The 12,021-nt window shown below is 48.6% G+C and overlaps 1 protein-coding gene across 2 annotated transcripts in view; it reads left to right on the top strand.

Moving 5' to 3' along the window:
• Nucleotides 1-201: 201 nt before the first annotated feature.
• The window catches only part of IFNLR1 (interferon lambda receptor 1), a 33,957-nt gene continuing 22,137 nt past the window's right edge, over nt 202-12,021 (top strand). For both annotated transcript variants that reach the window (XM_035308146.3, XM_035308147.3), the window contains exons 1-2: nt 202-292; nt 6,854-6,977. In XM_035308146.3, coding sequence (XP_035164037.1) covers nt 235-292; nt 6,854-6,977 — 182 coding nt within the window. In that variant the 5' untranslated portion in view covers nt 202-234. The remainder of the gene's footprint in view (nt 293-6,853; nt 6,978-12,021) is intronic.

Genomic DNA, 12,021 nt, shown 5'->3' with positions numbered 1-12,021 from the left:
CCGACGGGTTTCGAACGCGGGGGCCGGCGCGCTCCCTCCCCGCGGCTGGGCTGTCCTCGGGGATTCCCCCTAGTGAATCCCGGGCGGCTGGGACAGGCCCGCGGCTCTACCAGTCACAGGCTGCCGGCCGCGTCACCTGTCCGCGGTGGGCTAGGAGGCGGGAGGCGGGAGGCGGGAGGCGGGAGGCGGGAGGCGGGACCTGGGCCCGGGCGGGGACGCCGCGGCGGGGAGGCCATGGCGGGGCCCGGGCGCTGGGGTCCCCTGCTCCTGTGCCTGCTGCAGGCCGCTCCAGGTAAGGGCGCGGGGCCGCAGGAGGGCGGGGGAAGGGGTCCCCCGGGCCGGGCCGGGCCGCACCGCGCCCACCCTCGGACCCGGAGCTCCCGAGACAGGGACGGGGTCCGCAGCCGCCGGAGCCGGGTGCGAATCGGCCCTGCCCACGAGCTGCCAGTTTGCTTCTTCCCGGTACTGAACGGAGCCGGGTCGTTGAAACTCCTTTCCCGCAGGAAACTAATCCAGTTTCCTAATTCTTCCAGCTTCAGGAGAACTGGAAAAAAAGACAGCGGTAGTTTTAAAAACAACTGCATTTTTTTTTTTTAAACGAAGTGCTTTTTAAGGTTTCCTAAAGAAAGCACTGATCCCTGTGTTAAAACCACACTCGACCCTAAAGTGTGGGCAGTTGGGAAAGTGGGACGGATGGAGGTCCCCTCCGATTCCCACCAGGCCTTCGGGTGGACGGAGAGCTCTGGTTTCTCCTGTGCCCTGCTTTCTAACAAGACACTTTCTCTTTTTCTTTCTTTCTTTTTTTCTTTTTTTCCCTCTACTGGTAAAGTAGGTGTCGGGTACAAAATACCTCGCCCTAGTACCCAGCCACCAAACCTCACCTTCCACCACGCCAACCAAAGCAGGGAGGAGGAGGAGGAGGTCCAGAAATTGCCCCCAGGATATTTTCCTAGCCTTGGACTCGCAGTTTAAAGATCTGGTAACATCCCTGGATGTAATCGAATTATCATAAAAGCCAGTATTCATTGTGCCAGGCACCACATTATTCTAGAAGCTCACAACCCAGCTGTCCTAGGAGGTAGATATTATTCTCACTTTTTCGATGGGAAAACTGAAGCTCGGAGCAATCCAGGGAATTGCCCAAGGAGGACGGCAGAGGTGAGGCACACAGAAGAGAGAAGACCTGCTGAAGCGAGCCTGGCTAGCTTTAGTCTCCAGGATGGGCACCAGGGACAGGCTGTCCTTCCACCAGGTCACTAGGCCAGCCAGGGATGCACCAGCCCCCCAGTGCCCACAGCAGCGTTCTCTGGGGCTGATGACGGACAGCGTATCTGTGTGTGGAGGGAGGGTGGGCCTTCTGTCCCCATTTCACTGTCAAACCCAGTAGTTTCCTGCCTAGATCTGGTTGTACTTTCACCTGATAAATACTTAATAGACACAACACTAACTATGGTGAGATGATTAGGGGAAGTACAGCCAGATCTGGGTTCCAATACTGGCTCCCACACAAACTGGCCCTGTAGCCTCGGGCAAGTTAATTAGCATCTGTCTTTGAGCCTAGCGCCCCTTCCACGGAAGGGGAATGAATGACACTACTCATAGGGTGGTCTGTCCCGAGGATGATTGAGGTTTTGCATGTAAAGAGCCAAACCGGTGCCTGGCATCCTTTCAAGCCTTCATAGAGGAAAGCTGCTGTAGCTACTGTTTTTCTGGTGTGACCTAGCTCAAATCTGAGGACTCTCCTGTTCATAGGATACCTTACAAGTGGCTTGCAGGTAGCCTGGCCTGCTGGGCACCCATCAGGAAGTCCACAAGCTGGGAGTAGTAACAGCACTAGCATCGTGGTGATACAGTCCCAGCTAGAGGACACAGGATAAGGTGGAAGCAGGCACCCACTTTTGGGTCTAAAAGGTCAGGGGTACGCAGCCCAGGCTGGGGAGAGCAGGTAGTAGAACTGGGCCCTCCCTGACGCTCTTTCTGCAACCTTTATGGATTTCCATCATGGCCCATGGGACACTTCAGGGCCCTGAATTCTCCATAAGACCATGAGCTCCTATAGGGCAGGAATGAAGCTGTGTTCTTCCTTGAAGTCCCTGGCACACCGTGGTCAACAGATCTTGTTTGACTAGTAGTGGTCAATAGATGGATTAGTTGGAATCATAAAGCTGAACCCATGAGAACCTAGAGGACAAAGTAATGTCAAGAGCTCGGTCTCTGGAGTTGGCTGGGCCTGGATTGAATCTGATTCTACAATTTAAGAGCTGAGAGGGCCTTGGTTTTCCCATCTGTAGTGATTATACTTATTATAACGAACACCTGCCTCCTAGGGATGTGGTGAGGATTGAAGGAGAAGGTGCAGGTAAGTGTTTAGCACAGACCCTGGCTCTTAGAACACAGTGCACATCAGCTGCTATTATTTGCTTGTTTATTTGTTTGTTTTGAGACAGAGTCTCACTTTGTCACCCAGGCTGGAGTGCAGTGGCGTGATACTGGCTCACTGCAACCTCCGCCTCCCGGGTTCAAGCTATTCTCATGTCTCAGCCTCTGAAGTAGCTGAGATTACAAGCGTGTACTACCGCGCCCAACTAATTTTTGTGTTTTTAGAAGAAACGGGGTTTCACCATGTTGGCCAGGCTGGTTTCGAACTCCTGACCTCAGGTGATCTGCCTGTCTCTGCCTCTCAATGTGCTGGGATTACAGGTGTGAGCTACCATGCCCAGCCTTAGCTGCTATTATTATCATCCTCATTGTAGTCATCATCATCACCACCTCACAGATGTCAAGGAAGATTCCCTGGAGGAAGTGACATTTGAATCAAGTCTTTCTTTTTTTTGAGACGGAGTTTCGCTCTTATTGCCCAGTCTGTAGTGCAATGGCACGATCTCAGCTCGCCACCTCCTGGGTTCAAGCTATTCTCCTGCCTCAGCCTCCTGAGTAGCTGGGATTACAGGCATGCACTACCACACCCAGCTAATTTTGTATTTTTAGTAGAGATGGAGCTTCTCCATGTTGGTCACCCTGGTCTCAAATTCCCAACGCTGGTGATCTGCCCACCTCAGCCTCCCAGAGTGCTGGGATTACAGGCTGAGCCACTGCGCTCAGCCTGAATCAAGTCTTTCAAAGATTAGATGGTGAACACCAGGAAGTCAAAGACACGTGGGTTTGAAAACATCCAGAAGGATGCAGTGGCTTGGCAACTTCCAGAAGGAAGATAGCCTGGCGAGCCTGTAGCGTAGCTGTCAGGGAGAGAGCAGCGAAACGGCCTGGCCAGTCCAGGCCACGTCAGGCAGGGCCTCTCACACCTCAATAAGGAGTGTGGACTTTATTCTGAGGCCAAGGAAAGGGTATGACACTGGGGAGTGGTGTAATCAGATGCATATTTCAGAAGACGAGGATTGACAGCGAGAAGGAAAATGTGCCACGGAGGGGAGTAGAGGTCAGTTAAAGGGGTCGGGGAAAGTATCCTCGAGACAGTGACACCAAAGGAGTATGAAAACAGCAAAGGAGTGAGCCAGGTGGATATCCAGAGGCAGAACTATTAAGATAGAGGGAACAGCATGTGGGAACAGTGTCTGTAAAGGCCTGGAGTCGGGAGTGTGGCTGGGGTGCTCCAGGAAGGGGAAAAAGGCCTGTGTGGACAGAGAAATGGGAGCAAGGGAGGAGTGGTGGGTCGGATTGGGTAGGACCTTGGTGGTAATGGTAAAGACTTTGGAGTTTAAACCGGGCATAGTGGCTCAGGCCTGTAATCCCAGCACTTTGGGAGGCCAAGGTGGGTGGATCACCTGAGGTCAGAAGTTCAAGACCAGCCTGGCCAACATGGTGAAACCCTGTCTCTACTAAAGATTAAAAAAATTAGCCAGGTGTGGTGGCACATGCCTATAATCCCAGCTACTCTGGAGGCCGCGGCAGGAGAACCAATCACTTGAACCCGGGAGGTGGATGTTGCAGTGAGCCAAGATCGCACCACTGCACTCCAGCCTGGGCTGCAGAGTGAGACTCTGTCTCAAAATAAAATACAGTGAAAATAATAAAGACTTTGGAGTTTACCTGGAGCGAGATGGAAGCCTTTAGAAGGTGCAAGCAGAAGAGGAACATGATCTGATTTTCATTTTAACCCTTCCTGCTATGTGGAGAATGGACTGAAGGCAAGGTGTTTTGTAAATTTGTTTTTTTGAGCTCTGTTGGCCACGCTGAAGTGCAGTGGTGCAATCACGGCAACCTTGAACTCCTGGGCTCAGACGATACTCCCACCTCAGCCTCCTGAGTCTCACCATTATGCCCTGCTAATTTTTTAAAAAATGTATTTTGTAGAGATGGGGTCTCCCAATGTTGCCCAGGCAAGTCTTAAATTCCTGGTCTCAGGTCATTCTCCCACCTCAATCTCCCAGTGTGCTGGGATTACAGGTGTGAGCCACCATGCCCAACCTGTTTGTTTTTTTAAAAAGGAGAAAAAAACCTTTTAATAGTATGAGATGTTTTCTGGTGTTTCTACCTTAAAGCTCTTCTGTAAATTGAAATGAGAACATAATTATCGATAGGGTGGTGACCTTGGACTACAGTGCAGACTTTCATCTTACATTTGGGCTCATGAACTTTAGTGTAACTGACTATGACAGTGCTTTTTACACAGTTACGATCTAGAGCAGAACTGAAAACAAAATCACATGTACTCCACGTCAGTACACTCTTTCACCAATATATGGGCTTGGATGAACCTTCAGAAGTCGGTAAATCTGTCAGATATTTTCCTAAACCAACAGAAAAAAAAATGTATATGGCAGATATTGTATGTGTGTATGTATATTTATGTATTTATTTTTGAGACGGAGTCTCGCTCTGTCACCCGGGCTGGAGTGCAGTGAGACGATCTCTGCTCACTATAACCACCATCTCCCGGGTTTAAGTGGTTCTCCTGCCTCAGTCGCCTGAGTAGCTGGGATTACAGGCACGTGCCACCATGCCCGACTAAATTTGCATTTTTAATAGAGACAGGATTTCACCATGTTGTTCAGGCTGGTCTCGAACTCCTGACCTCATGATCCGCCTGCCTCAGCCTCCCAAAGGGCTGGGATTACAGACATGAGTCACCGTACCTGGCCTGTATTTATTTTTTTACCACCATGGAGTCCAATGTGGAATTCTCATAACTATGCAAATACATTATTAACATGTAAGCACACTTAGGTGTAAATATGCACATAGTCCATTAATTAAATCGAGGGAATTAAAAACAAACTTTAAGTTAAAATGAATTTTCAGGGAAAAAAGCCATTCACAAATCTGAAAGTTGAATACAAAGCTGAAATTGTGAAATAAATAGTGAATATAGGTGTCACCTAAACTTCCATAGTAGCATGCCTGCAAATGTGGATGCAGTGATCATCCACCTGGAGACAAGGGCTTTTGAGAGCCCCCAGGTAAATTAGGGTTCCAGTAGCAGAGCAGATGGCAAGCCTGCCCTAATGTATAATGCCGGGGAGCTGGGCAGGGCATTTACAGTGTGCCCTTCAGGAAATACTTTGATTTTTGTTTTTTGTTTTTGAGATGGAGTCTTGCTCTGTCGCCCAGGCTGGAGTACAGTAGCACGATTTCAGCTCACTGCAACCTCTGCCTCTTGGGTTCAAGCAATTCTCATGCCTCAGCTTCCTGAGCAGCTGATTACAGGCCTGTGCCACCACGTTTGGGTAATTTTTGCATTTTGGTAAATTTTGCAACCCAGGTTGGTCTCGAACTCCTGACCTCAGGTGATCCGCCCGCCTCGGCCTCTCAAAGTGCTGGGATTACAGGTGTGAGCCATCTCGCCCAGCCCATGAAATACTTCTTACCTGGTGGACAGCCTAATGCCTAACTGTCTAACCCATGGCTGGGGGTCCTTCACACTTGTTTATACTGGCAAACGTCCCTGTGGCTCTTGTCTGATCCATGTCCAAGTTTGTGCCTGTCTGACCATTGGTCTGGGCTAGGAGCCAGCCTGTGTTACCGGCAACACAGGGAAAATCAGGCCCAGGCTGGGCCCAGGTTCTTGAGATGGAAGGTGCAAATTCAGTACACCACCTCAATGGGAAACAAGTTCAAAGGCTTATTACTTAGAGATCCTGAGCAGGGAGGGTGCAATGAGTGGGGAGGGCCATCCTCCATCCTGGGCTACATGAAGCAGGAATGAAGAGTCAGGCAAAAAGAAAGAGCTTGTGGCAGCAAGAAGTGTATTATATAAGGGACAAGGCTGTGGGTCAGGTTAAGTTCAAGGGCAGATGCCTGAATGGCCCCTTTAAAGGAATGGGTGGAAAATAGGGAGCCCAGTTCGCCAGGAGGGAGAGACGCCTCTAAGTTCTTATCTCTGGACACTGGCTTGGGCCATCTGAGCGTGGCATCTGCTTCTAATGCCTAGGCAGCAACCTTTGCTGCATTGGAAAGGTTGGAAGTAGGGAGACCGGTTAGGAAGATTTTCGTGTAACCCATGTTATTGTAATATTCATTCATTCACTCAACAGATGTTTATTGTGCACCTACTACGTGCTGCAGCCATGGCAGGCAGGCGCTGGGGACGTGGCTGAGAACAGGACAGAGCTACTGGTCCTTGATACCCACAGGGTCACTCCCTCCTGGAGACCATTAGCTTCCTCTTCCATGGTCTGCTGGAACCCTCAGGTCCCAGCGTGTCCAGGAGCCCCTCCCCTCCTGGCACAGGGGCTTCTCTCATGGTACAAGGGCAGTGGTACAACCAGTCAATGGCTCCTGGTTCCACAAACTCAGTGAGCACCTGCCTGCCCTTCGTGCTGCCCCTCAGCTTGGTGTGGCCCAAGTCAAGACCAGCCAGGAGCACCAGGCTTCATGACCCCTCTCTTTCCCCCAGGGAGACCCCGCCTGGCCCCTCCCCAGAATGTGACTCTGCTCTCCCAGAACTTCAGCGTGTACCTGACGTGGCTCCCAGGGCTTGGCAACCCCCAGAATGTGACCTATGTTGTGGCCTATCAGAGGTAGAGGGGACTCTCCTGGCTGGTGGGTCGGGAGACTGAAGGGGCGGGTGGGGGCCGGAGGGGCTTCTCTGGGACAGCTGCACCCAGTATGGGCAGCATTGGCTGGCGCGCTGGGCCCCACGGGAGATAGCATGTGGCAGGCATTTGGAGAGGGGCTTTTGATAAAGGTCTGGAGGTGGGGAAGATGCTGAATGAAGAGCAGCATACAGGTGACCAGCCTGCCAGGGGCGGGGGTGGGTCTTTTAGGATGGTGTAGAGCACAGATGGAGCCATGAGGCAAGAGGATGAAATTCTCAAGTGGCTGGATGAAGTGCTTGGAGCTGTCCCAGCTGATCGGTGAGGCAACTAGATACACAGCAGAGGAGCTGTTACCTGGGCAATTAGGCATCCCTGAATGATCACACTTTTTTTTTTTTTTTTTGAGACAGAGTCTTGCTCTGTTGCCCAGGCTGGAGTGCAGTGGTGCAATCTCAGCTCATGCAACCTCTGCCTCCTGGGTGGAAGTGATTCTTCTGCGTGCTAGGGATTCTCCTGCCTCAGCCTCCTGAGTAGCTGGGATTATAGGCATGTGCCACCACGCCTGCCTAATTTTTGTATTTTTAGTAGAGATGGGGTTTTGCCATGTTGGCCAGGCTGGTCTCGAACTCCTGACCTCAGGTGATCCACCCGCCTCGGCTTCCCAGAGTGCTGGGATTACAGGCGTGAGCCACTGCAACTGGCTGAATGATCATACTTCCCCATGGGATCCTTCTCAATTTGGAAGCCTCGGCAGCCACTGCGAATCCAGAAACTCTGACAGTGGAAGCAGATCCACCATGAACATAGATGGGAGTCGTTTGAAATTCTTTAGCAGGACAGTGAGATGCTAGAAGCAGAAACGCAGGAGGATTCACCTGGAATTGGTACGGACAAAAGAGCAGGAAGGAGAGGGAACCACCGTGTCCTCAGGACCCATCCTGTGCCAGGCCAAGGGCTAAGGGCCCTACGTGAATATTTGACTTTTTTTGCCAAAGTCACCAGGCAGGCTCTGTGTTTTCTCCATTGCAGAGGTGAGGGGACGGAGCTCAGGGGGATGCTGTGTCTTGCCTGAGGAAGGACGTCATGGAGCCGGAAGGGGAACTCCAGTCTGACTCCAAAACTTGTGCCCTTCCTGTTCCATCATGTCTTCCCTCCATCTGTGGGATCCACATGTGAGTGATGGGGGCCTGGCTTGGGCAGGGACAGACTGCAAGAGAGCTTTCAAAAGCAAGAGCTCTATCAGGCGGCAGAAAACACCTACTATTTACAGTGTGACTGGCACTGTGTCAACACATGAAATGAATCTGATCTCACACCAGCTCTGTGAGGACAAGTTCAGTACGCCTCTTTACAGAGGAGGAGACTAAAGTGCCAAGGGTGTATTTTGCTCAAAGTCACACAGCTGGGTGTAGTGTGGCTGGAATAAATTTATTAAGGAGTTGAAAGTCTGTCCTCTGGGATCAAGCATGGTGGCTTATGCCTGTAATCCCAGCACTTTAGAAGGCCAAGGTGGGCAGATTGCTTGAGTCCAAGAGTTTGAGACCATCCTGGGCAACACAGTGAAACCTGGTCTCTACAAAACACACACACACACACACACACACACACACACACACAATTAGTGAGGCATAGTGGTGTATGCCTGTGTTCCCAGCTACGTGGGAGGCTGAGGTGGGGAGATCGCTCGAGCCTGGGAGGAAGAGGCTGCAGTGAGCTGAGATCACACCACTGCACGCCAATCTGAGTAACAAAGCAAGATCCTCGAAAGAAAGAAAATCTGTCTTCTAAACTTCTGTGATATATTTCATCTCTTTTATATTTTAAATACCTGTGGGGGTTGTAAAATGATGATATTCTAATTATATAGTTTTTTCATTTGTTAGTTGGAATTATTTTATAGAGATGTGTCCTCTCATTTGGTATTTGATATCCAGTCACCCTATTCAAATAGGCAGGAGAGGATAAATGCTTGATTTTTCCTTTATCGATTTTCAAAATAATGAATTGGTTCCCTATCATCTCCCGAAGGTGATCGCTAGTTTATTATTATCATATGAACTCAAGCATTTAAATGTATTTGATGGTGTCAGTCTATTGCAATGCACTCTACTCATTGAAGCTTGAATTGCCCCATCTTTGTCCAGCGGGAGTGTCATCGAGCTTGCTCCTGAGTCCTTTTAACCTGACTCTAGTGGTCTTTGATACCTTGCTAGCTGTCTGTTACAACAAGATGTTCCAGGCCCCTCTGGTACAATTCCTGACCTAAAACCTGCAGTCAGCCATTTCTCCATTTAGTAAGAAACGGTTGTAAAACCCTAATCTGCATGCTAGCTATGATGCTCCCCACTTAGCCATTGCTTTTGGTCTTTTCAGTGAACAGACTGATGTGTGCATACCACATAGACACACACATGCACCGAAGTTGTTTTTTGTTTTTTTTTTTTGAGACAGAGTCTTACCCTGTCACACAGGCTAGAGTGCAGTGGCGTGATCTCGGCTCACTGCAACCTCTGCCTCCTGGGTTCAAGAGATTCTCCTGCCTCAGCCTCCCAAGTAGCTGGGATTACAGACACCTGCCACCACACCCAGCTAATTTTTTGTATTTTCAGTAGAGATGGGGTTTCACCACGTTGGCCAGGCTGGTCTCCAACTCCTGACCTCAAGTGATCTGCCCCCCGTCAGCATCCCAAAGTGCTGGGATTACAGGCATGAGCCATTGCACCCTGCCTACATGTACATAATTTTTAAGATAAAATGCCTAATGAGTTTATACTGGTGCTTCCAATCTCAATTCAGTTTCTTAGGATTTTTACTTGACTTCTTCTATATTACATCTGTATTTTCTTTCCTTCACATTGAGGATCCTGGCTCCCAAGGACAGGGGAGATGATAGAAATAGAATGACCCATTTTTAGTCATTTTCTTTATCCTAAAACATACATTCTTGCGTCTTCATAGTTTCTTGCTCTTTTTGCCCAAAGGGTTCGTGATGGTTAATAATACTAGGTGTCAACTTAATTGGATTGAAGGATGCCTAGACAGCTGTTAAAGTTTCATTTCTGCGTGTGTCTGTGAGGGTGTTGACAGAGGAGACCGATATTTAAGTCAGGGGACTGGGAGAGGAAGACCCACCCTCACTCACTGTGGGTGGGCACAACCCAGTTGGCTGTCAGGGTGTCTGGAAAGCTGGTGGGATAGCCTTGCTTGCTGGGTCTTCTAGCTTCCTTCTTTCTCCCGTGCCGGATGCTTCCTTCTGCTCCTCCTGCCCTTGAACAGCACACTCCGGGTTCTTCAGCCTTTGGACTCAAATCGGTAGTTTGCTGGGGCTCTCTGAAGGCTGCACTCTTGGCTTCCCTGGTTTTGAGGGTTTCAGATTCAGACTGAGCCACAGCTGGCTTCTTTCTTTCCACCTTGCTGACAGCCTATCACACTTCGCCTTGTAATCGTGTAAGCCAATTCTCCTTAACAAACTCCCTTTCATATATACGTAGATCCTATTGGAATCCTAAGAAAGAGTTGTTGCTCTTTCTTTAAAATCCAGTAATTTTATTTGACTGTGTGTTGGTAACGCTCATTCGTTCTGAGTTGATATTTTGAGGTATTCAATATTCCCATTTAATACATAGTTCCAAGTCATTTTTATTTCAAGAAAGTTTTCTTAAATTACAGTTTTAGAATTTGTTCTACTTTCCTGCTTTGGTTTAGGGACTCTTATCATTTGTATGTTGAATTTCCTTTTTCTGTTTTCCATATTTGTCTTTCCATTGAGCACAGTGACTCACACCTGTAATTCCAAGACTTTGTGAGGCATAGGTGGGAGGATCGCTTGAGCCCAGGAGTTTGAGACCAGCCTGGGCAACATAGTGAGACCCTGTCTCAAATTAAAGAAAAAGGAGAGAATATTTGTCTTTTGCTTTCAAATGCCTTTTCTCTGTCTATATAGCTACTATTCTGTTCTCTAAATGAATTAGATTTCACTCTTGATTTTATTTTTTATTTTTTGAGATGGAGTCATGCTCCCATCATGCATGCTGGAGTGTAGTGGCATGATCTTGGCTCACTGCAACCTCCACCTCCTGGTTTCAAGCAATTCTCCTTCCTCAGCCTCCCAAGTAGTTGGGATTATAGGCACATGCCACCACGCCCAGCTAATTTTTGTACTTTTAGTAGAGACGGGGTTTCACCACGTTGGCCAGGCTGGTCGAGAACTCCTGACCTCAGGTGATCCACCCGCCTCGGCCTCCCAAAGTGCTGGGATTACAGGCGTGAGCCACTGCCCCTGGCCTCACTCTTGATTTTTTAAAAAACTGTGTGCTTTCATGTTTGAGATTATTCAACATCTCATTTATAATCTTTCTCTTGGTTACATTTATTTTTCCTAAAACTCTAGTCTGCTTTTAGCTGACACGTTCACAACTAGGAATGCACATTTCTTATTATAGCCTACCTTGTGGAATTCATTCCAATTTTCTTTTAAAATCATTATTGAGTGAAAATATATATAGAATAAAATGTTCCCATTTTAAAGTATACAATTTGGTGAGTTTTGGCAAAAGTATGTACCCATGTAACCACCACCACAATCAAGATGTAAGACATCTCTATCACCCCAGAAAGTTTCCTCATCCACTTTGCATTCGGGCCTCCTAGCTCGAGGCAACTACAGATCTGCTTTCTGACACTGTGGATTCAGCTTTGCACGTTCCAGAATTTCATATAAATGGATGTGTGTAGTATGTGCCCTTCTGTGTCTGGCTCTTTTCACTCAGCATAATGTTTCTGAAATTCACGCACATTGTTATGTGTATTCGTAATTAATTCCTTTTTATTGCTGGGTAGTAATGCCATTTTATGACTATGTGTGACATTTGTTCATCCATTTCCCCATCAGTGGATATGTGGATTGTTTCCAGTCCCGGGCAGATATTCATTTGCTAGGGCTGCCATATGCTTGCCCTCCAGACTTCCCAAATTTGTATCCTTCTCATATGCAAAATACATTCACTCCATCCCAACAGCCCCAAAA

Source organism: Callithrix jacchus, chromosome 7, assembly GCF_049354715.1.
Source record: "Callithrix jacchus isolate 240 chromosome 7, calJac240_pri, whole genome shotgun sequence".
Taxonomy (NCBI): domain Eukaryota; kingdom Metazoa; phylum Chordata; class Mammalia; order Primates; family Cebidae; genus Callithrix; species Callithrix jacchus.
The sequence above is the reverse complement of the archived record's forward strand: the minus strand, read 5'-3'. Positions and strand labels throughout refer to the sequence as shown.